We start from the raw sequence: 25,269 nt of genomic DNA, 5'->3' as shown, positions 1-25,269 counted from the left end.
ACCCACTTCTGTGCTCGGAGGATGAGCAGATGAGTAAGGCTCCATGCCTTTCTCCCAGGTTCCCGGCAGGCCTAGCTTCACGTAAGCCTCTTCCCCTCCCTTCTGACTCAGCTGTAATGCTATGCTTAGTTTTTCAGCCTTTTCTTTCCTCAGGCAACTCAGTTCACTTTTCTTCACTCCCACTGAATCCTTTGCTGACCGGTGGCTCAGTATTGCTCAACATACCCAGGAGGCAGTGCCAGCTCTCCCTGGCACTCCCAGGATGCCATGTCCCATCCATTGCTACCTGAGCAGAAGACGCCTCCCCCACCATAGATGGGGCTTCTGGGGCCATATCCCAAGCTAAACTGCACTGTAGTCCTTGCCCTGTGAAAGTTTTGGGAGCGCATGGGGAAACTGCGGGAAGCCTGGAAGACTTTAAGGGCTCCAGGAATTTAAAGTGTGCTCCCACTAGCTCAGTGCAGCCACACCAAGGCTTGGGGAGCAGCTATTACTCTTGCAATGAGTTAAGTCATTTATTTGATGATGAGACAGAGAAGGCCCCAAAAAACAGAACCCGAGTAAGAAAGCAAGCCTGGAAGGAAGCCTCGGCTGCCAGGCGGTGTTGTTTTGAGATTCCCCTTTTTGTTCATCCAGCAGCCCAAGGACCTTGGTGGCTTTTCAGGCTCAATCAGGACACAATTCAGTGTGGGATGGGCAGAGACCCCCACCATGTTCTTTCATGAAGAGCCAAGAAAGGCCATGTAAACCAGGGGATTACATGGCAGCCCCAGCAGGCTTTTCAGATTGAAGTTATTTCAGAATAATTTGGTCTCTCTGCTATTCTGAGGATTCATTTTTTAATGCATGTGCATGAGCAAGCAACTAGCTGCTATGACAAGGAGACGTTACTGTACAGTCCCTTTGCAACACAAAAAGTAAATCTGGGACGGTTTGCTGATGCACAGGAGAATGCATGGAGATACATCCCAGGCTAACTCATGCTGATCTCAGAGCTGAGGGACCTTTGGGCAGTGCTGGCTTTGCCCACGCTAATCTGAAAACTGGACATGTTGTGAAACCCAACGCAGCTGCTGGAGCTGACCACTCGTGAGACAACTAAAGTCTGGACGCGGTCTGGCTTTGTTGAGCTGCTGAAGCTAATATGGGTGAGTTACCTCATTGTAAGCATCCTACTCTTTAATATAATGCGATTTATAAGGTTAGGCACGATGCCATGCAAACGCCACTGAGCTGGGAGATTATGTGACGCTACACTGTGCCCTGAAGAGGTGCTGGCTGGGGTCTCCAGCAACTCGGCGATTCCTGCTCTGTGCTCAGTTGTGCAGAACAGATGCTGTGGGCCTCCCTAGAAGCCCCATTGACCAGCTGCAGAATTAAAGATACATGGCTTTGCATGTGATAATTTGCTTATTTTTACTTTTATTCTCATTGTATAAAATTTATAATCTACTACTAATGACTGAGGTTTGTGACTTGCAGGGCTACAGCAGTTAGTTTAGAACAGCCCGGAGATGCTACTTTGTCTAGAAGTGTCAGGGGCCTGTAGACTGCCGGCACAATTTCACACTCATATGAAATAATCTAGTGTACTCTGAATTGATTACGCTAAAGCTTTTCCTTCCTTTCTGCAGAAAATGATATTTCTGTTCTTTGTCCCAAAGTTGAGTGAAGAAACTACAGAAGTTGGGAATTTTCTATGGAAGTGCAACTACAACTTTCAACCACCTCAGTTACTTTCTCTCAGCTTGCAAGCTTTAAATTTCACAGCATCTTTCCCCATTTGGAAAAAAAAAAAAAGCAGGTTGGTGGAAGGGTAGAAGGCCATGCTGAATTACAGTTAGCTTTAAAGGTTGTCTTACATTTTTATGCAAAATTTCCAAACTGTAAACAACAAAAAAACTTTGATAAGGAAATGACTTTTTTCCCCCCTCCCCTCAGAGTGCCTGAAACTGCACAACATAATCCTGAACAAAGTTGCCTTAAGTGCCTCATATCTGAGCAACGCATAAGAAAAGTGTCACACATGGGATTCTTCAAATACTTGTACACTTAATAAACTACTTTCTTCAAGCCTCAAAAAAAAAAAAAGAAAGAAAAGAAAAGAAACATTTATGTAAGAAAAGCTTTCTGCTCTCCTTCTGGCGAGTCAAAAAGCGGCTCTTTCCCCCAGAGGAGCTGCTGAGTTCAGGCAGCAATCAGTGCAGCTCTGCCCGGTCTCCTGGGCCTTTCCCAAGCCACTTGCAGCAAGTCGGAGCAAGGCGCCGGCCGGGAGGGACCGGGCGGCCGCCGAGCCGCCGCCGGGCCCCGCTGCCCGCCCCGCCGGGCCGCCGCGGCGACGGCTTTTCTTGCCGAAAAGCTGCGATTCCAGCGTTCCTCGGGATGAAAGAAAGTGACATGTTGGAAGGAGTTGGGGTGGGGGGGGAGAGGAGGAGGAAGGGCTGTCCCTGATCTTTCAGGGCGGGATCTTTTTCCCCTACTTGATCTATGGAGCCCGCCCCCTTAAATTGGCTCCCGGGAGCGCCCCGTCCACCAGCCCGACGGGGGGAGAGGCGGAAAGCGAGGGAGAGCAGGCAGGCAGGCAGGCGGCCGGCCGGCCGGCTCCCCCGTCCCGGCCCGTCGGTCCCGGCCCGTCCGCCCCCGCGCACCATGCGCGGCCCCCGGCGCCCCGCGCCCCGCTGCCCGCGCCCCCGCCGGCCCGCCCGCCCCTGACGCCGCCCGGCTCCAGCGCCTTCCCCCCGGCAGCGCACCGGGGGGCGGGGAGGGGGGAGAGAGGGGGCGAAAGAAGGGGAAAAGTGTGTGTGGTGGGGGGGGGGGAACTAGGGGGAAGGCTGCTCTCCTCTGAGGACAGCGCGCAGCACCATGCAGCTTGCGCCGCTGGCGCTGGCACTAACCACGCTCTTCATCGACGGCTGGAGGGCAGGAGCGAGGCGGCAGAAGCTGCACCCCAGGCAAGGTAAGGGGGCAGGCCGCGGCCCGGGGGCGCGGGGGCGGCGGGGCCGGGCATCGCCCTCCCTCCGCTCAGGGGGCATGTGCCTCTCTCCCCTCACAGCGAAGCTGCTGGAGAAGCTCAGCGAGTACGAGATAGTGACTCCTACCCGGGTGAATGAGTTTGGCGAGCCCTTCCCCACCGATGTCCACTTCAGGAGGAGGCGGCGGAGCACCAGCGCGGCCCCGGACGCCTGGACGGCGGCGGCAGCGGCGGCGGCCACCTCCTCCTCCTCCTCCTTCTCCTCCTCCTCCTCCTCCTCCAAGGCGCACTACCGGCTCTCCGCCTTCGGCCAGCAGTTCCTCTTCAACCTGACGGCCAGCTCGGCCTTCATCGCCCCGCTCTTCACCGTCAGCCTCCTGGGCGAGCCGGGCGCCGAGCAGCGGCGGCTGTACGCGGAGGCGGCGGACGCCGACGTGAAGCACTGTTTCTACCGAGGGCACGTCAACGCCCGCCCGCGGCACACGGCCGTCATCAGCCTCTGCTCCGGGATGGTGAGCCCCGGCCCGGCCCGGCCCGGCCGAGCGGCGGCGCGCCGGGGCGGAAGCGCGGAGGAGGAGGAGCAGCAGCAGCAGCAGGGCGAGGGTGGGCAGAGGGACGGGGCCGGCCCCTTCCCCCGGCTGGCGCTGCGGGACGGAGCGCAGCGGGTCGGGTCGGGTCGGGTCGGACCGGCCCGGGGCTTTGCCCGCCCCTTCCCGCTTGGACGAGCCCGTCGGGGCGGGGGCCCGTCCCGCTCCGCCTCGGGCCAAACCCGCCCCCCAGCGGCACCCCGGCGGGGGGAGGTAACCGGGGAGAGGGGCCCCGTCCCCACCCGCCCTGCACCGCGGGGGGCCGGCGGGGTCCCCAGCAGCGCTGGCCCCTGGTGCTTCCCACCGCCCTGGTGCCTTCTGCCCCAGGGGTGCTGGCAACACCCAGAAAGGGGTGAAGCTCTCCAGTGCTGGCCCGACCCTTTCCACAGCTGGCAGAAGGGCATGAGCAGGGGCATGCTGGCAGTGCTGACCACCCTTCCAGCTGCCCCGGGGCGCTGCTGCACCTCCGGGTGCCGGGGAGGTGCAGGAAGGGGTGCATGGGAGCTCGCCAGCAGTGCATATCCCAGGCACTGCCATGGTGGTCTCTGGCTATGCAATTGCACCCAAAGCCTCCACCAGGCCTAGGCACTCCCCTGGGTGAGTGTGGACATGCCACTGCTCAGCCCCTTCCCCATGTGGCAGCACTGTGCGGGTGCTAGGGCTGAGCCAGGCTGCTGTGCACGTGTATGGTGGGACAGGACTTCTTTCCAGCAGCTTGTCCTGGTTGTAGTCTGATTCCCAGTCTAGGACAGCCACAGGGTGTTTTTTGTCTTGAGTGAGACTCCCCCCAAGTCTCTGCTTTCACGGTCAGGTGCAACTAGGGGTGTCAGTGTCTTTCCATAAGCAGGGATTTCATGGGCTGAACTCCTTTTCTGGTCCTTGTGTGCTTATTTAAAGCCTGTCTCAGGTCGAGCTGCTCTTGCATACCCTGGGTATGAAAAAGCACAAAATGATGGGGCTGCGCTGAGGCCTTCAGCATGCTGCAGCATCACCTCAGTGGCATAGGAAGGGGGTCTGGCAGGTGCCCTCCTCTCATACTCCCTGTAATTTGCTTTACATGAGTTTCAGTGGGATGGTTGTAGGGTACAGCACTGCCCACGTGGATGCTGTGCTGCGTTTGCAGGGGCTGGGCACTGGGAGGAAGATTTTGAAACTCGCACGCCTCATCTCTGTTGTTAACACCCATTTTGGGTAGTCCTGCTGTCTAGTTTTTCGTTGCCCAAAGCTGACTGCCTGTCTGTCTCTGTTCCCTCTCAGCTAGGCACGTTCAAGTCTCACGATGGGGACTATTTTGTAGAGCCGCTGCTATCACTTGAAGAGCAGGAGTATGAAGAAGAGCACAATAAGCCACATCTAGTCTACCGACACCGGACACCTCACACCAACTCTTCAGGGGACAGGCAGACTTGTGATACTCCAGGTACTCATTTTGTTACTTTCCTTAATGACTTGGCACTTACAAAAGGGAACTAATTTGCGGTAAAATGGCGCTAGGTTCACTTGAGGCAAAAGCAAGCAGGGATGTGGTGTTGAGGGACCCCTCTAGAAACGGTACCGTGTGTGCTAGGAACAGGCTCTCTCAATGGTACTGCTGTCTTGCTGAGAGATATGGTGTGCCTTTGCTTTCTTTCTGATAGCCACTTCTGAGGAAGTTGAGATCAGGAAAAATGTTCCTGTTTCCATTTCATCCCATAGGCTGGCGAAAGATCCTTTGGGCTCTCTTGTCTTAAACATCTCATGAGTCTTTAATCTTGCTTTCTGTCTTCTCCTAATCATACTTTCTCAACATCCTGATTTAATTTGCTCTTTGTCTGAAACTCCCTTTCTGTCATCTTAATGGCATCATTCCGTCTTGGTCTTTCTGTGCCTCCAGTCCTCCCCACCCCCCCCCCCGGCCCCGTATTTGACTGAGAGTTGCAATGGCTTGTTTCTTTCTAGTGGAAATAAGAAGGTACTAACACCAACCCTGACAGTTCTCCCCTTTTTAACCACTTCCCAGAGTTCATTTTCAAAAGCTTTTTTTCATGGCCCTCCCTCCACTAGTACTATCTCCCTGACCTCCTCGCTCCTTATTTCTAGTCCTTCCACATATGAAAGAGCACAAGCCTTTTTATCTCCCCTTCACGTGTCTTGGTGAGCAATAGCCCTGCTCCTACTGCCCCTATTATCTGAAGTGGCCTCCTGCTGCTCTCTGCTTAGTTGACTTCCTGATTTTTCACAACTAATCCTCTCCTTTGGCAGCAAATACCCAAATTCTCTCTGAAGAAGCTTACTCCTTAGGTCTCCTGTTTCACCTGCTGTTTCGCCTTCCTCCTTTGGCCTTCAGCTAGATCTGCAGGAGCTTTAAAGCCTAAACCTTGAGTGGACCTTGACTGGCTTCCTTTACACAGGCTGAGAGCCACTCTAGCAGGTGGAGTTACTGAGAGAGTACAGGTGCCACTTGAGAAGCACGGTGCAAACCATAGACTGCATTTAACGCACGTGACCCGTTTGGCACCCGTGACTGTGGATCATGGCTGTGCTGTTGAGCTGTCAGTCTGTTCAGTTTGCACTGATCGCATGATGCACTAAGTCAGAGGATGCGCTGATGCTCTGTGACCGGCCAGAGCGGATGTACTAGTGACCTGTGTTTTTTTCTCCTAGAAGACGTAAGTGCTGGGGGCCAGTGGTACCTCTCACAAGGTTGACATTGTTTGTTCTTCCAAGGGTTGCTGCTGGACTATGCCATTCTGGTTTCTCTCTTCCAGCTGTTTCTGCTCCCCTCTTTGAGATCAGATGCAGGAGACTCAGAACAGTTGGAAAGAAACACGGAATCTGGCACATTTCATCAGTAGCCCTTGGAGGAACGGAGCAGCAGATCACGGGACTCATTGAATCAAAGGTAGCTGGGAGGGCTCTGACAAACATTTGTGGACTTTATGCTGTGTAGTTATAACAGCCCCTTGTAATTTCACCCCATTATGTGTTATCACAATGTCCATTTAGGGTAGTATTCTTCTGCATCATGATTCACAAGAATATTACTCTGTCCACTGTACTTCCCACACTATGTTTCTCTCTTTCTCCTCTTTTCCAACGTATGCTGCCTCTTGCTTATCTTTGGTGTTTCCTTTTTCTTCTCAGTTGCTTCATGTGGTGGAGAGAAGAGGTCTAGCCTCTCAAATAAGGGTTTAAGCATTCCAGGTAGTCTTACTCGACTTCACTTCCCTGCAGGTTCTCCCTCTCCTTTACACCCCTGTTCCAGTTTTTGATAGGGAATACTGCCCTACTCATACGTGTCTGATGAACACGTATGGTCACTTCATTTATGGAGGAGGTACAGGGCACCTTGGGGAATGCTGAAGTTCACGTTCTCCCCTCCTGATTGCATCTGATGGAGACAACGTACCTCGTGGCTTTGGAGCGGAGGGGAAAACACAAAATCTAGCAACGCTCGCTGTTTTGGACAGGCGGCATCTGTCACTCTTACTAGAGAAGAAGGAACGGTTTCATGAGAATTTGGGAGTTTGTTATAGTCATAGGCTGTTGTGTGAATCCAGCCTTTTGTCCGAATAATGTGTAAAAAGGTGCGTTTGCATTGCAAGCTTCTAGCAAGAGTTGAAATTCGCTCAAAGTGGCAACTCAATGCAAAGGAAGTCTTAAGGATCCACCCTGCAGTGAGCAGGGGAGAGCACGTTGCCGGGCAGTGGTGGCATTAAGAATGTCTTTCTGATAGCATTCTTCCTGGAAATGATTAATAAACAAGAGTGGTGTTTCCTTACCATGATGTTGTAATTATAGACTTCTTAAGTTTCCCTTGTGAGCAGGCTAATGGAAAGAGTAAAAGTTCTCATTTCCAGTGGCCTCCGTGGTGTTATTTTTAGTTTTCACCTTGATCAGGTCAGCGTGGTACCTGTCCTTTTGATTCTGTTAAGTTTTAATTAGCAGTTTCTGATAACTGTGTTTTAGTACGCTGATATATGAGAGATTCTGCAGATGTTCTGGAAAAAAAGATCTTTCTCCTCTGAATGCTGATGGATATTGAATGCAAGCTGTACTCTGCATATAAGCTTTTATAGTATAACACAGGGGTCTCCTGGCAATGTACTTCAGCCTTCTGGTGTATAGCTCAGCAGCAGTAATAAAACCCGTTGACAAAAGATTTCCTTGGGGTAATGGGTAATGTAGTTTCAGTCATAGGAAATGGTGCAATTTCTCCTCTTTCCCTTCTTTTCGTTACTACCATGAATCAGTTTGTCATCTGGCCTGGTTGAGGATCTGGCCGAATAATTAGTTGCGTTTTACTGAATAGCACTGACAGGATGAAGACTTGGCCAGGCTGACTGCATGATGTCATTAGGTGCAGCACTGCTACCACCCATTGCTTCACGATAGCAAGCTCTTCCGATCCAAATTATTAATATCCGCTTTTTTGAGGTGGAGGAGGAAGAGAAAAGAAATTCTGGTCCTAAAAAAAGAAAAAAAAGGAAGTTGCTCATTGCAAAGCTCAAACTGAGCTTTCCTGAGCTCTGTGGAGGAACAATCTGAATCCAATGATAAAAAGAGCCTAAGTGCATCCTGCAGTGAGATGGATAGCTATGCCCTCGGCTCTGGACTGGCCTGTCCTCAGGGGGAGGTTGGAGGGGAAGGCCAGCAGGAGCTGCTCACCAGGCCAGCCTGACCTCCTGCAAAGAGCAGACTGGAGAGACCTACCCATGAGTTTCTACGTGAAACCCCTAAGTTTTCGTCTTGCAGAGAGACCTCCACCTCCAGATACAAACAGGAAACTGCCTCCAGTTGTCATCTAAATAAACCACTTCAGGCCACCTCTTATTCTGTTCCCTAAAGCTTCCTGTCTCTGGGTTGCACGTCCTTTGTTTTACCTGTCTATCTCTGTTCTTCAAACACATTCCTCAGCTGTGCTTATATCTCTGTGTTTTAATTTCCAGCCCGTCTCTGTTTTATTTGAATGATTGATTGTTTCACTGAAGTATGTGGGGCTTGGGGGAACCCAGCTCCATGAACCCCTTTGTCCTGTAATGGCACCTTCTTCAGTTCTAATGTTTTCTTCTCCCTTTTCTCTGTTTTTGCTTGTTCCTTTTGCTACTTCTCCTGTTCCCCATGTTTCTGATGCTTCTTTGTGTCATTGCAATCAAAGTTTACACATAGACTTTTGTCTTTTGCTTCTCTTGAGCCCTTCTGTTCTAGTTGTTTGGGATTTTTTAATAGCTTTAGCCTTTTACTGAATTTTAGTGAATAGTTCTGCCTGTTGTCCACCTCTTGCTCTGAGACAGCTCACTGAGCCACAGTTGCCCTGTGGCCACGGGTGCGAATGCAGAAGCTGGGTGCTCTTGTCTCCCCACCTCTCTGGTTTTGCTATGTGCTCAGCTATTTTAATACTCCCAACTTTGTAAATTCCTTGTAGCTTTTACTGTGTCCCTCTTCCAGGAATCCTGAATGAGCTCTTTTGGGCTGCTTTTTCTTTGTTCTCACTGTGTTCTTGTTTCTGCTCTCTTGATTTGTGCTTTCTCTGTTTTCTTTCCAGCTTCGTTAGTTAAAAGCCTCCCTGTTCCCTCCAGCCCCCAACACCGCTTTTGCGTCGTTTTCCATAGTTCTTTTTCATATTCAGGACCCAGCTGTGGCTGAGATGAATAAATTGAGGGCCAAATATGTAGCAAGCACTAGTTGTTACCATGACTCATTGCTAGTAAGCCATGCCCATTCTGATGTTCATGTTTGACAGCGGCTTTGGGGCTGAATTTGAGGATCTGGCACAAAGGCCTGGCTCCTTAATGAGAGTACTTAAAGGAGGAATATCCACCACAGGCAAAACTCCTCATGCAGAAGCAGCAATAACACTCTAATGGTGCCAAACTAGTAGGAAGACGATTAGAGCTTTTTCCATTTTTGGAGGTGAGCCAAAGGGTTGTAGCCAGCAAAGAGGCCTTCCAGTAATCCCTGCTGCAGTGGGAAAAGTTTTGAACCGTGCTCGGCTTCGTGCAGGACAGAGCAGATCTTACCTGAGAACAGATCTTACCTGTGCATTGCCCTGATATCAGGGGAGATGGGAAAGCCCGGTGACTTGGCTGCGGACGTTGCTTTCCAAAGAAAGCTGAGCTTTACCCACACAAATGGCTGCTCACCTGGCCTCCACACTTAGGCAACCCAGGAACCTGCTAGGAATCTCCAGTTCTCAACAGGGTATTTAGTTGTAACCTATTAGAGAAGTTTATTTACTTGGGGAGGAAGCATGTTACCCTCTGATTTGAGTAGCCAGCCGCTGCAGCTCCGAAAACGCAAGGCCTGTGTCCTCCTACGCGTGAGAGCGTTTCAAGGAGCTGTGCGTGGCAGTTGGGTTGAGGAAGCGGCTACAACAAGCACGAGGCGAATCTGCAGCATGAACCAGGTCCTGCCGCCGAGCTAGCGTGACGCAGACGTAATCAGTAATATGTCACTGATTTTTCAGTTGCATTAATGAGTAATTTGTAATAGATTACACTTTCAAAGGAACTTTAACAACCCTTCCCACTGAACGCGACAGTGCGGAGTCGCCGGAGCAGGGGGTGGCTGCCCTCTGCCTTGAGCAACCAAATGCCTGGTGCCGCCAACTTGTTTCTTGTGATCCTATTGCTGTGGGATAATTAGCACCAGCCCGCCGAGCTCTTAGAGATGATTGCTGACGCTCTCCCAGGGCCGCCCTGCTGCCTTGGAAATCGCTGGTGGAGCCCGTGGCACGAGCAGGAGGCGGTCCTGCCTGCCACCGTGCTCCCTGGCGCTCAGGATTGGGCGGCCCAGGGTATGGGGTTTGTTAATGTGTTATCCGTGTCGTGACCGTGAAGGGGAACTGGGCGGGGGGGGGGGGGGGATTGATGGGAGTCTGGCACCATGACTAAAGCCTGACCTTGTTCGTTTTCACGTTAACGTAATCTCTCGTCGGTAAAGGTGGGCGTTGAGCTCTTGCTCCTGCCTGAGCTCTCGTTCAGGTTGTGTACTGATGTTAGAAACGGAAATGGCGATAAAGAGGGCTAAACACAGCCAAACAGGCCAGAGGTGAAAAAGTCATGCCTGTTCTACAGGCCTTATGTGTGTGATACTCTTATTTCATAGAAGTTTTGAGAGGTGGCAGAAACATCGAATGACTTTTTCATAGAGCTCAATTTTCGTACTCTTGCAAGTGATGCATGGTGAAATCCCAGATTCTTTGAGATCAAGCTGTTGGTCTAGGGTGGTTTTGTATTTTTGCTATTTCTTTTAGACTGTTTGTCTTGCCTCCAGCTGTGATCTTATTTTGGCTTAGAAGTCTTTATTTAGCAGTATTTAGCAGTACTTAGCAGTACTTAGCTTTCTAGTGTCTGGTTTCCGTGCTGTTCTTCAGGCGAACTCCATCCTGCTGTATCTCACGTAACTGAAGTTCACAGGAGATCTGCAGGGAGGTTTTCCTAAGCTTTTTTGTCCAGGTTGAGCAATCTTTGAGCTCTTTCAAAGGTCTTTTTAAGCTGTCAGTGTTTCTTTTTTGGCTTCAGGGTAATACATTGACTTCTTTCTTTCCCTCAGAAGTTTCATATTTTAAGGAAGTGAATTGTAATTCATTGTCAGATAGTAATTATTTCAGGTTTCCTTCCCTACTGAAAGCAGCAGATGAGAAAGTTACGTCACAAGTCCCGTATGCTACTGTAATTAATTCTATTTCTGGCTTCCTGCTGAGGTAATAGCACATAACAGCCAACTAGTACTTAGTCAACTGGGCCTGGGATGTCAAACACAAGCTTTTCCCATACTGAGTTGGGAAAAGGAATAGGCTGTTATGTCCGTGTTATCTTACTGTGATATCGGCAAGTGCAATAAACGTTTACAGTGGCTTTGGTTAAAAAATTCAATCCCAGCCACTGATACAGATCCCATAATTACAGTTTTGTTCTGAAAATTTCTTCATGTATTATAAACAAGGTGTATATGGAGGGGGTTACTCTTATTATTGAAAATATCATATCAGGCATCCATCTGGTAAGAAAGGTTAATTTTATAATGGTGGAAGACTGAGACTGTGACTAAACGAAGACTAGTTTAATTATTTCTTACAACTCAAACATGGTAAGTAAACAGAGTTTAATTATTTTCCTGTAATCAGAGTGAATATACTTGCAATTTTACGCCTATTTTTACATTATCTGTATGGACATCTGCTGAAGAAGGGCAGGTGGGACAGGCAGTCGGATATCCCACTGGCAGTTTCCATCTGTACCCCATGTCATATACAAACAAAAATAAACAGGCTGACTGTTCTGTGACTTACCTTTCCATATGTCTGTATTGTCATTAACAACATCCTTTGCCTGTAGCCAACTGTTAGGCAAAGTTTCCTTCTTACTAATGGGCTATATTTTTCCTCATCTTTTACTGAGTGTCAGTACAAAGACGTGGTGATCTTGGCTTGATACCTCGTGCTTTGACGTACCACTAGGCATGGTTGTAGGTGGTAGCATACTTATGATCTTGTCTTCCCTAGGACAAACCTAAATGCCATAATTGCTCTACAGCTAATGTAAAATTAGGAACAGGGCTTTTAAAATACCTAATATAAAAAAAAAAGGTAAAAGGTAAAGCTTTTAATTACTTCACTGATGAGGTTTTTGTGATCACTAGAACATGGTCTGCATTGGGTTTCAGTCCACTGAAGAAATGATGTGCTTTTTAAAAGACAGATCTGTCTGTCTGAAGTGGCGCTTAGCCCTGCTGTGTTCACATGATGTAGGTTTCTTCCACCCGTTTCAGTAGTTTTCACAACTACAATAACATCATTTGGGTAACTTTGGGCTACAGGCAGGTTTTGGAGAATTCTGGAGAAAGAATATGCGCTGTACACAGTGTTTTCCAAGCAGAGAAGTCCATCATGTAAAATAAATTCTGTGAAGTCTGTATTGCTTTCACACATCATGAGGCAACTTTGTAAATCAAAACAAGAAAACATCTTTGCAACAGGAAGTTCTGCAGACACTATTTTAAGAGAGGGAAGTGAGGAGCTGTCAGTTGCCATGGCTTGTTGCACCCCCTTAAGCCCCTGCAAAGGCATCTTTCTGAAATGTGTTTTGTTGTTATGGCCACTGAGCAGAAGACTCGTTCATCCAGAATGATTCAGAAGAGTCACTTACTCTGACAATCTCACTGCGGACTCGTTCATTCAGCTCTTGTGATGGGGCAGCTCTTTCTGCAAGGAAAGGCATGGCATTAGCCTGCCTCATGAGTAGTACTTTGGATTTTAACCCCACCAACGGACCATTTCTGTCCTGCCAGATTTCCTCGGTACGGTCTCGTGGACTACCTGAGCCTTCATAGTAGCACTGCCTAGTGGCTGAAGTTGAAGCAATGCACTTATGAATTAGCTGCAACTGATAATATGCATTGAAAGCTGCATTAAGAGCAAGCAAATAAGCACGAGAGTTTGGGTCCTCAGGCGGCTTGCTTGAGGTTCAGTAAGTGCAACCTCTAAAGCTCTGCAAGCAAACAGATTTGAGTAGCACAGAGGCTGCAGAACACAGTATCCCTGGCTGTTCTCCTGATGTTCTGAAATGCCATCTGTGTCTGTCACTGTGTCCATGGACCCACAGTCTGGCTTGGGTCTGTCTACCAACAGATGAAACCTTGAGACAATGCTCACCCCCTCGCAGAGTCAGGATGGCTTCCATGGGTATTTTGCAATGATTTTTTTTCTAGTCATTCTGTAGGGCTAGTTTATTTTTCTTCATGATCCAATGGATTATGGAACTTACATCAGTGATATTTAGCACTGTAACTTTCTGTACGGCATGCTTTAAACCAGTTCTGTACCAATTCAATGGTACTTTTTGAAACTTGGTTTATCCTTTGTTTTGTTTTGTTTTGCTCTGCCTTTGCTGACTCAGTGTGACCAGCAAAGACTTTCTAATGTCTGGACCAATTTAAGCTGTAAATGCCTTCCAATTGTGAGATGCAGTTATTTTGCCTGTAAAATGATCTTGAATCATTTTCTGCTGCCTGCTCAAATGGTATGTGACTATCAGCTTCCTTAAAGAGGCAATTTATTGTTTTGTTGATTAATCTAGTTTCTGTCTACTGGGCAAAATTGATGGCTTTCAGGTACAACTTTTTACCTTAGGCGCAGATAAATTCTTTAAAGCTGGAATGCATTTGCGCATATACCGCTGGGAAAGGAAACATCTAGAGTATGTGTGGTCTTTGGTGCTCATGTGGTGTAAAAGCAGAGAATATTTTCTTCCTCTGAGCAGTTGATTGGTGCTAATTGCAAGCATGTAGTTCTCAAGCGGTCCGATTCAAGCAGCAGGAAGAGTGGCAGGATCGCCCCAAAAGGTGTTGGTATGCTCAGCATCTCTGCTGAAACCTCCTGCCTTGGCTCCTTCTGCATCATATGATGCATAGCAGGGCCATGGGGTGGACAGGTGGGATGCTCCTCACACACTGAGAAACTGGGAGAAGGAATCTCACGTGTTAGGCAGTGAAAGTTGAGGGCTTTGTAGAAAACACCTGAAGTTTTGTGGGGAACGGAGCAGGACTGGCACGGCCTTGGAAGCCGAGGGGCACAGTGATGGAGAAGTGTGGAAAGGATGCAAGCTTATGGGGACACGGAGAGGAAAGGGAGATAGAGAATGGGCATCTGGGAGATGGGTAGGATCACGGAGTACTTTTCTCTTTGAATTCTGGCTGGCCTGGGTCCTTTGTTTCCCTTCTGGTTTCGGTCATTGATCTCATCTCTGTCATTAAAGGCTATTTGCCATTTCTAGCTGTAGCAGCAGCTCTGAATGCATAGTCCAGGACCTAGCCACAGGGAAGGCAGGATTAATTCTGCCTGATTGTCCGCGTGGTATGGGGCAAGGTAGTCACTGCTCCCCCCTTTACCTTTCCTTCCCTGTCTGTTGTCCAAGCAAGGTGAGAAGCTGCCAGCCATGAAGTGGTATTCTGCTCTGAGTTACGCTGACGTAAACGTGGGTTCGCTGGCCACGATGGAGCAATCCAGATTCGTGCCCACGGTGACAGAAATGAGAATTTGCCCTAATGCAAAGTCATTTGAGATTCGTTCTTCCCATGACACTTCAGTGAGCACCCGCAGTTTAAATAAAGGATGGGTTTTTCTTTACTGCTTTGCTTAGCTGAAAAACTAAAAATGTCGCTGTTTGTTAGTCTGCAATGGTAAATACGGCTATTGTCCCCCCTGGAAAAACAGGGTTTCTTTCAGCGGGCTATAAGAGACCTAGCAGGGTCACACAAAACCTTCTTAAATGAAAGCCTCAACTGTAGTTTCCCGCAACCTGCGGTGGTTGATGAATTTTAGAAGCAGAGTCTTGTAACAGCATCTGTTGCCCATAGGTCATCGCGTCAGGCCTCCTAAGACACCAGTGAGTGATCCTGCCTTTTGCGGGATGAAATGAAGTGCTAAGTTGCTCTCTGATGTGGTGTGCACAGGCAAAACACAAAAATGACCAAAAGGGGCTTTCTTAGCCTCTGCTAGCAACTACAGATCTGAACGGCACAGAAACTAGACTGCTCTTTGTCCAAAAGCTGGTCCTCAGAGGCACTGTGGCTGTCCGCCCTGTATCTGTTCTCTGGACAAGAAAGGATTTCTGTTTTTGCTCCCTTCCCCCTAGTAGCTTCCGTAAACTTTAGCAGAAAGGATACCAAAACACTATTTTGTTTTTCTTTCAGTTCAGGTAAATCTCTGCTTAACAAACGTACAAACCACCTCAAAGCAGTGCAAATGCTGCTTGAAACGTAGCTGTGGTTGTGTGCTTTTGGTCTAAGGGTCAATTTTCCTCTCCTTGTGGAAATGCCCCCAACAGCAACAGGCAAGGTCAGGTAGAAAACCAGGCTGTGACCAAAAAATGATTTGGATTATACCTAAAAAGCATGGTTTGATTTCAGCTAGCCTGGCTTCTGCGTGAAGAAAATCCATTTTGCCCCTTCTTATTCGTTTTGCCCCACGTCTCCCATGTAAGGGATGGCCGTTGCTGCTGTGGCCGCCCTTGCAGCCATATGCAGGCAGCAAATTTGGGCTCGTGGGCTGTAACCGGAGCTGGCGCAGGACCGTTGGGGAAGGATTTGCTCCCACAGCTCTTCCTTGGGATCGGGGGACTCGGGTCACAAGCTGATTGACTGCCTGAAGGGAGCTCAGCTCAATTTTCTGCTTGATGAAGGTGTGCAATAAATAATTAACTTCCGAACTGTAGTTTTGTCTGCCTAGCTGGATCAGAGCAGTGCTGGGAATGTCATAGGCTAACCAGTAAGGAGCAAACTGTGTGGTAAAAATCATTGGTCACACATTCAGGAAACATTTGATAATAAATTGGTTTGAAAGCACCATGCTCATTTTTTAACAGGGAAAGGATGCTAATGTTGTTACCAGTTTTCTTTCCTTCTCTCTCTCTCTCTCTCTCTCTCTCTCTTTCTTTTTTTTTTTTCTTTTCTCCCCTGCTTTGGGCAGCTCTCATGAACTTGGAGCTGAACTGAAATTACTTTCATTGTCACATGTCTTATTTAATTGTGCAAATTGCTTTCTATTCCAAGGACAAGTTAATGTAGAAATGGAAAGGATTAGAACTGTTGGGATAAGCGATCGCCCTTTCTTTTAATTTTGAGTTTTAGCATAACAATAGCTACCACTTCAAAAGCAGTCCCTGGCTCTGCCCTGTCACCCTTTTATGCAGTCAAAGTACTGCTTAGTGTCTGATTCTCGACTGCCCTCTCCCTTGGGATAGATCCAAAGTCTGTTAACCAGTGGGAATCGGCCATAAATCAGCTCAAGGGGCTGAGGCTTCTTAAACAAGCAAAATTAAATGGCATAGGGATGGAAGATGCCTTCAAATCTGATGATAGCACTTTGTACCCAGTTAAAAACAGCATATTTGACCAAAATTCAGGCCAGGAGGAAGGAATATCCCTGTCATGGTGAATATCACAGGACTAGGCCTCTTTTTTTGAGCTTCACGTAAAAAGAGAAAAACAAGCAAAAAATAAATGAATGTATGTCTTCGGGTTTATCTGAAGACACTGCAAATACCATGTTGTTTGACTAAAGCAGGCATCAAAATACACATTGTTACAGCAGGTTTTTAGCCTTTTAAATGAGTATTAGCTATTGAATCTGTGCAAAGACTAGTCTAGTTCTTGAATTATTGATCTGTAGTGTGCCTAGTTTTAAAAGCTAGGCTCTTGAACATTTGTCCACTCATCGGGTTTTGTTTTTTTCTGTGAATTTAAAAACATATTTTGTTACTTAAACCTATCAAATTACTGCTATGTGTAGGTAGATGTTTTTCAGGTCATTTGCAAGAATCGAGAGCTTTCTGTTTTCTGTTAATATATTAATATGATGGACAAGTGCAAAACCAGGTGGAAAAAAATCACACCCTCTTTCAGTGGTCTATGTCGCAGTGGTAAGCCATCACTAGGAAATTAAGGGGTTTTTATGTGACATGAGAGTTTTTCACTTTTACTTAATTAAACTGCAGCACACAGCACCATTCAGCAAAAACATTTCTGTTGTGGCCATCTCAGTGTTGCAAGCGAGGTATCAGCAGCATCAGGCACGTGAAGAGCTTTCCAGTGCCCGTGTGCAACTCCTGTTCAAGCTGGTGGGAGTTTTATGTGTGGGTTGCTAGCAGTACACTGCCATTAGCATTTAATTTTTTACGGATGAATGTGTACCATCTCTGAGTGTAGTTATACACAGGAAAGATGAGTAAAGATAACAGTTCACTACTATCAAAGGCCAGGAGCGGCTTTGCCTGGGACATATCCCTGCTAGCTTATGCTTAGTTTTACAGTAACTAGGCTGGCAAACATACTATACCGAACGGTTATTCAAATACACTGTACGTGTCAGTGACTTCATGTGTTTAAAAAAAAAAAGGCTAGACAGAGGAAGTACACCTGATATTTTAGCAGTAATGAGCAAGATCTCTTTAACAGAAAGAAAGGTGGTTTTTTTCCCTACAGACTGGGTATGCCTGGCTGCATTGAGGTCTCCAGAGCAGACCTTGCCTGTGAACCTCACAGCCCTGGTTTCCCCTTGTACTACTCTGTTGCCCTATTGCACCCCTTTGCAGCATGGCCCGTGGCCTTCCTCCCACTCTCAGACTCCAAGAGTTGAGGACAGATGCTCAAATCATAATTTTTTTTTTCATTTTTTGGAAAGTGTGACAATGTGCTTGCATAATCCAAAAAAATTTGCTGCAGGGTTTCAGTGCGAGCATAGCGCCCTAGTGAATTTGAATTAATTTGTTTAAATACCTCCACTTTAACAAGCGTCTCTTTAAGGAAATCACCTGCATTTCCCACTCCTCTTGCAAGCTAACCCCCTGCCTAGGAGGCTGAGGGAGTCGAGCAGGAGGAGAAGCTGCTGGCCATTTCGGGGCTCAGCCCCGCGGCATCATGCCAGCAAAGGCCTGGCCTCCACCTCCAGCCTTGCTCAGGCTCTGTTGTTGAGCATCTCACTGTCTTCCATGCATTTTTCCTGGGGTGCCCGATTCTTTCGCAAGGCAGCTATTTAAAAGGGAAATCCAAGCACTTGGCCAAGGGTTGGAGAAAGGCGCCGTGCAGGGAGCTGGATGCCAGGCTGAGGTTTGCACTTTCTCCGCGGCCCGGTCTTCCTCTCACCTTTAAGTTATGTGTACACCTAGTTGGCTTCCTGCAGTGCCTGGCACGGAACAAGTTGGGATAGTGTCACGGTTGCCCACGAAGCCGTGCCAGCGTGAGAGCAGAGGCTTGCCAACGTAATGGCATTGATTAGTGCAGAAGAACCAGGGCAATCCAATTATAATCGCAAGCGCCATTGGCTTTTGCAAAGTCTTACTGAAGTAACGGTGAACTCTACTGTATTAAGGTGGTCTGGACTGTGTCAGGAAATGGGAATTCGTAGGGCTTAGGTAATGAAGATTAAATGGAAGAATAAAATTGTTAAATACTCTATTGCCTATTTACGTGTCGGGCAAAAAAATGATGTTTTTGGATGGGTAGACGCTGTCCAAGCCCCTCAGCTTGTCTTGATGTTAGGGAATGTATGTTTTTATTTCTTATTTTGGAAATTATTACAAAATATCCTAAAAGGAAACTACACATGAAAAATAGCTAAGAAGTTCACTATCGTTGAAATCTTGTTCAACCATTGAATATTTCTTTGTTCCCTAATATTATACTTCCTCTAACCTACTCAGTGGGTCAGATAAGGAAATGTGATATTTTTCACCAGCACGATGAAATTAAAGTAGAGCTATAAAGAGCGGGAGGGTTGTAGCCTGGAGTCTTAGATGAACAGTTCAGATCTGGCTTTATATTACTTACCAGAAGCGAACAGTCTCTTGTGGATGAATCACATTCAATTAGCTGTTTCCTATGATGAACTGATTAAAAATTAAGTGGCATCAAATACAGCTGATTTTGCTCTTACACTTAAATAATGCTATAATTACATACTAATCAGATGGTAGATCTTAATTGTACACGTTCCATATGTTTTACTTGCCCGCGCTCCATCTTCGGTTTGTTGTCTTTGTATCAGCATGGAGTATATTTTCAGGCTGCTTTTATGTTAGGCCTAATTGAATATCAAAAGCAGTATATGTGAAACTTCCTGAAATCTATTCTTTAGCCAGTGGCAGCTGTGCTATTAGATGACCTTTACCATTCCTGTAGCACAGAATAATAAAGGGAGGGGGGGGAATTGAAGCCTAGCCATGTTATTGTTAGAGACAGAAATAAATCATATATAATTGCCTCACTATGAAGGCCAAATCCTGCCGTCCTTCATGCCTGAGTTAGAAATACAGGATTTGGACCTTTGTTTCCTGTGGTTTCCTGGCCACCTTGGACGTGCCCAGAATCCTCACGCTGCTGCGGTGGCTAATTACCATCGCCGGCTTCGAGTCGAATAAAGCTAACTGTGAGCTCAGGCTGAATTCCTCCTGCGTGTGTAATGATATAGTCCTGCTTCGGGAAAGCCTTTAGGTGACTGTCAAACTGTAAGCATCATTGACTTCAAAAGTCTATTTATGTCTTTAAAAAATAAGAAAAGGCTTAAATGGTGGATTAGACGACGGTCTTCCACAAAGTGCTTCTGCTCTGATTCACTCTTTATATCAAATCTGCTAACTTCTGAATGAAATAAATAGATTTCTGGACATGAAATGCATGTGATATTGACTGTACTCAGTACAGAATGTATTTTATGCTTTTGTCTGCTTTTTAATCATAGGTCATGAAAATAGTCACAAAAAGAGCAAGCGGAAACACTGGAGAAAACAGTGGGTAGAAAGCAGCATATTATCCGACATGGAGATGTTAAAACATGGCCTAGAAGTGAGTTCATTTTCTACGGAGAGCAACAAGACTGGGAACATCAGTGAAAAGAAGAGCCATAGAAGGACAAAACGGTTTCTCTCCTACCCTCGGTTTGTCGAAGTGATGGTGGTGGCTGATAGCAGGATGGTTGCCTACCATGGAGCTAATCTACAGCACTATGTCTTAACGTTAATGTCAATAGTAAGTATTCAAATAGGGGGAGTAATTTTACTCACAGATCTTTTTCTAGTGAATGCAGAGCTTCCTTTCTGCTGCTTTCCCACATGTTACCATCAGTTTGCTTCAACTAGGTATGGAAATTTTTCTGGGATGAGAGTAAAGCTTGATACAACTTGGTTTTGGGTTCACAAGACCTCAGGCATATCTCCCTTAGTGAAGAACATTTGGGGAGCGTTAGGTGAAGTCATCTTCCTTTCCCAGATCCACTACACTTCCTAACCCTTCCCACACCTCACCCTTGCAGCTGTCTGTGCCCCAGGCAGCATGAGAGGAGTCACTGGCCGTTTAGTCCATGTATTTTGTTCCTTTTATTTATGGAAATGTGAAATAGCTGAATAGAAAATGTGCTCTGGGGTCTGTGCCTTCCTAGAGACTGATGGTAGTAAGTCATGCGGTTGCCTAGCTCCCCTTGCTGTTAAAAGGAGAAGCAGCCTGTGGTCACCTAGCTCCTTAGCATAGTGCTAGGGTTGGCTTGCCAGGTTGATGGCGAGTGTTTTAGTAGCTGCTGGTACTAAGATGCAGTAGTGCAGAGTCCGCAGACAGGCAGCTCTGTCGATGGATATTGCTGGGAAGTGAGTATCCAACGCAGTCGTCTCACTGCGGTGCTTTTTATCTTATTAGAGGGTAGAAGCACAGTGCGTATGTAGTCTAAAAATGGCCATGTCAAAATGAGGCACCAGGCAGAATAAGTTGCTTTTGACAGTCTTGGCCAGTGGTTGTTGTACCTCCAAGCCAAATGATCCTGTAATTTGGTGAAAGGCCTGTTAAAGCAGAAAGAAACTTTATGTTTCGGTGATACCAGCAGGTTTCTTTCATTCTAAAATTGTGCTACTGGCAGGACTGAGTCTGTCAGAGGTGTGCAGCAAGTTCACGGATGGTCAGATAACGTTAAAGCACAGAATGGCGCAAAATAGCAGCTCAGGGCAAAAACAGTCACAGAATGGAAAATATGTTTGTATTGTCTTAATTATTTTTTCCTTGAATGTTAGCAATAACTCTAGGCACTTCTTTTTGAAACAGGTAGCTTCTATCTACAAAGACCCAAGTATTGGAAATTTAATTAATATTGTTATTGTGAAATTGGTCGTGATACATAACGAACAGGTAATGGAAGTGGTTTTCTTCTCCCTTTTTTTGACAGTGCCATATATAGTAAGCCTGGTGATAAATAATTAAAATACCTGCTTTATATGTATTGCTCATTAGGATGGTCCTGCAATATCTTACAATGCCCAGACAACGTTAAAAAACTTTTGCCAATGGCAGCAATCCCAGAACCACCCTGAAGGAAGTCACCTTCAGCATGATACAGCTGTGCTTGTTACCAGGTATGCTGAATTTTCTCATTAAAAATGTCGCCAGTCACGTGTCAGAGTTACCAGCTGTGAGCTTATAATACGTGCAGCTATGGGAAACATTTGGTGTTTGATGTGGGTGTCATGAGCAGAATTAGGAGAACATATTCACCATAGAGGTGGAGGGATCTTAGAGGTTCAGCACTGTCCAAGGTCTGACCATGGCCAAACCTGTGATGAAACCCTCGGACTGTGGTAGGGATTTGGTTCAGGCTCCTTTTGGATGGTGCGGCAAAACCAGCCTGGAGGACCAAGAATTACTTCTGGATTTTTTTTTTTAATTATTGTGCTTGTCCCTTAACTCACTGCTGCATTGAAAATTAATGTGTCAGATCTGTTCTGCTTTCAGACAGGATATTTGTAGAGCGCACGACAAATGTGATACTCTGGGTAAGAAAACCCTTTTCTTTGTCTTTTTTAACTTTTGTGTAGTGACAATGCTAGCTGTATGTGCTGAACCGTGGGTAACATTTCCTTTGCTATTGTAAACCTCTCTGTTCTCTTCTAGGTCTGGCAGAGCTGGGCACAGTTTGTGATCCATACAGGAGCTGTTCAATTAGTGAAGATAACGGGCTGAGCACTGCTTTCACAATAGCACATGAACTTGGCCATGTGTACGTCTTATGAAAATGCATTTACATTTAAATAGCCCAAGATTTATGCTAGCTAGACCTTGCCAGCGGCACTAGGAGTTGGTACCTGCTGAGCCTAATTGTCTGTGAGGAGATGAATATACCTGGGTATGATGCACCACTGGGAAGTTCAAGCCGTGGTGCAACTCTGGGGGGAAGTGAGGTGCTCCGTAGCCCATTTGAGAGCAGCAGAAATGGCAGACCCATGTTTTGGGGAGTGCAAAGTGTTTGTGAGGGTGAGCAGCAGCAGGGTACCCAGAAGTCAAGCAGTACATGTGGAGGGGAGGACAGCTACCTAAACATCCCATATTGCTGCTTCTCCTTGCATCCAAATGTGGCCAAGTCTTTCAAACTTCCGCAATGCTCAGCCAAGCCTCTGGGACTAGCTGACTCTTTGGCCAGGGCTAGATGGTGCTGGGTGCCTCGGGGATGACCAGGGTGAGGGGCACGGGCACATCTCTCCCTGCCTTCAGGACTGAAACCTTCTCTGAGGGCAGGTTCCTCGAGCCATCAGAGCTCATCCCACCTTGGTGCAAGGTGTTCATGAAGTCAGCGGAGCAGCTGCGTACAAGGAGGGATTTAGGTGGTTCGGCTGGCAGTTGATTGAGATATATAAGTGAGCTTGATGTACCTGCTAAACTATTTCATTGCATGGGGACTTTCAGTAAGGAGGATCTCATGTTACTGGACATGCCCAGCAGAGACATAGTCGTTCAATGGAATTTTTCTCCAATGGGTATTTCTGCTAGCTGATTTTGAGTTTTTTTGAGATTGGGTAACGAGAAAAATCTTTTTAGATCAGAGTCCTTTACCCTACAGATGCAACTCTCTTAAGGTGCTTATTCCATTCAAAACTGCCTTATACTTGGTTTGCAATGGAAGTCTGTAGATGTGGGATGGATGAGTTCTTAGGAAAAGAGCACTCATTGTTTTAAACTCTTTTTTTCTACACAGAGGTCTGGTTGAGATATTCTGTTTTTAACCACAGTTATATTTGTTTAAATGAGATTTCCTGACAGAAGTTCCCCAAAGGTTTGGCTTCCCCACACCTAACCTGTGGCTAATGCCTTCGCTAATGCTGCCCCAAAGCTGCTGAAGGGGTTAGAGGAGCTCCTGAGCAGGAAATGTCTCTTTACTCTTTTACGTGGAGCAGAGCAAAAAGTTGGTTCCTTGGAGGTAATATTAATGGGATGTAAACTCCCAGGCCTTCCAATGTAAGATCACACTGGGTCATTTCCCCTTTTCCACTTCAAGTAGTAAAGCAGTTTAAGCTGTTCTGTCTCTGTTGTATACTTGCCACATTCTTTGATGTGTCATGTGCTGCAAACTTTGCATGGTCTTATGTTGACATTGATGCTTGATGGCGTTTTGTGAGCCTACCATGTAAAATATAGGAGCCAAATTTGTCCCTGGTGCAGCCCTATTTAGGTAACAGTGTGAGGGATGGACGTCGCCCAAGGTACTTAACTGCTTTAGAAAACACCTTCCAGCCAACCTCCTGTACTGAGGGGCTTCAGGCAGCAGTGGTCAGTAGGCTCAAGTGATTCCTCTGCTTCAGAAACTTATTCCCCCTGATCACCTTTTGGCTCTTTGGGTCAGCTCCAGAGTGCTTTCCATTTTCGTCTCCAGCCTGCCAGCAGGATCATAGCCATTGGTTGGAAACGAAATTACAACTGAAAGTGCGTCTTATGCAAGGCTCCCTTAAGCACTTGTCTTGCTAAATACATGCAGGTCTGGTGTGGAGAGCTTTAGGAGGGTCCTATGTAGCTTTTTGCAGCCAACTGCTAGGAACTCAGAACTGTTTGAAACAATGCCTGTTGATCCTTCTGAATATGTGAATATTATTACTTGTATTCCATAATAGCTACCAGGAGCATATCTAGGAACAAATATTGGTTTTGCTTATTTTTAGTTCAGACTGTTGCTCTTGCTGTACTAAATACTTGCTACTTATCCCGCTGTACTTGTCTCTGCTGTGTTCCTGTTAGATTTAACATGCCACACGATGACAATCATAAGTGCAAAGAAGATGGAGGTAAAAATCAACAGCATGTCATGGCACCAACACTGAACTTCTACACCAATCCCTGGATGTGGTCAAAATGCAGTAGGAAATACATCACTGAATTTCTAGAGTAAGACCTTACCTATGTGTGTGTTAGGCTGTCTTTACCTGTGTGTGTATGGGCACTGGTTTATCTGAAATCCCAGCGTGTAGCGTTTGGAGGAAATCGGAGGGATTTTTGTGCGCATACGTCCTTTACGTAGAGCGGGACTGTGCCCTTGGCATCCAGTCCCTGCTAGCTCTGCCTTATGAATAGCTGGCAAGGAATGGCCTCTCTAGAGGAGGAGTAAGTGTTCCCCCATGGATATTGCTTTTAAGGAATGTGCCTTCTCCTCTAACCTGAAGAGTGAGTTTTCCAAGCCCTGTGGCCCAGATACAGAGCCATATCAGGTGGGGAGCCAGATATGGAGCGTTAAGAGGCAGATTGCATCTGCCTTGCTGCTCCACAGGTCTTGAATGGCACTAGCTCTGCTCTGGGAATAGATTTCAAGGAGCCCCCAGCTCGCTTAGATGCACAGTGGCTGTCCATACTGCCATGAGGCCTTCCCACACTTTGTGATGGGGAGCAGAAAGAAACTATGATGGTTTCCAGGAGAATCCAGGAGCTTGGTCCCTTGGGTGGTTCTTCTGCTTGCTATCCAAGAGGAATACCAATGATTTTCTTTCTAAACGTATACCAATGCTTGATCGGCAGCTAAAGGAAGTTTATGCACTGTCAGACACGCTTTTGCTAGACTAGTTGACTGCATTATAGTGAACAGTCATCAGCACAACATGGGGTGGTAGTGAACAGGTAGACAGCCTCTTATTCTCCATAGCAGCTGTTGTAGTGCTTGTTAAATATGGCAGATGTGGTGAACATCTAATATAAGGGTAACCTAGATGAAAATAAATGAGTTCTAGTCTCATCACCTCCTGATTAACACCATTTTCCTGCTTTGTGTTGTAGCACTGGTTACGGGGAGTGTTTACTTGATGAACCTTCATCAAGAACTTACACATTGCCTCAGCAGCTCCCGGGGCTGATTTATGATGTCAATAAACAATGTGAGTTAATTTTTGGACCTGGATCTCAAGTGTGCCCGTATATGGTAAGTGCAATTCCATACTTTGGTTT

At 46.9% G+C, this 25,269-nt stretch overlaps 1 protein-coding gene across 9 annotated transcripts in view; it reads left to right on the top strand.

The window, feature by feature from the left end:
* The first annotated feature begins 2,742 nt into the window (after positions 1-2,742).
* The window catches only part of ADAMTS9 (ADAM metallopeptidase with thrombospondin type 1 motif 9), a 90,718-nt gene continuing 68,191 nt past the window's right edge, over positions 2,743-25,269 (top strand). For 4 of the 9 annotated variants that reach the window (XM_068960422.1, XM_068960427.1, XM_068960430.1 and 1 more), the window contains exons 1-9: positions 2,744-3,483; positions 4,816-4,978; positions 19,775-20,061; positions 21,121-21,204; positions 21,307-21,428; positions 21,805-21,845; positions 21,964-22,069; positions 24,076-24,222; positions 25,102-25,243. In XM_068960422.1, coding sequence (XP_068816523.1) covers positions 2,863-3,483; positions 4,816-4,978; positions 19,775-20,061; positions 21,121-21,204; positions 21,307-21,428; positions 21,805-21,845; positions 21,964-22,069; positions 24,076-24,222; positions 25,102-25,243 — 1,713 coding nt within the window. In that variant the 5' untranslated portion in view covers positions 2,744-2,862. Of the gene's footprint in view, positions 3,484-4,815; positions 4,979-6,313; positions 6,440-19,774; positions 20,062-21,120; positions 21,205-21,306; positions 21,429-21,804; positions 21,846-21,963; positions 22,070-24,075; positions 24,223-25,101; positions 25,244-25,269 lie in introns of those variants that run through there. The other 5 variants (XR_011144074.1, XM_068960423.1, XM_068960425.1 and 2 more) reach the window with 4 other exon arrangements.

The sequence above is a fragment of the Struthio camelus genome, chromosome 14 (assembly GCF_040807025.1).
Source record: "Struthio camelus isolate bStrCam1 chromosome 14, bStrCam1.hap1, whole genome shotgun sequence".
NCBI classification, from domain to species: Eukaryota; Metazoa; Chordata; class Aves; order Struthioniformes; family Struthionidae; genus Struthio; species Struthio camelus.
Note: the sequence above shows the minus strand (reverse complement) of the source record. Positions and strands in the feature narration are given on the sequence as shown.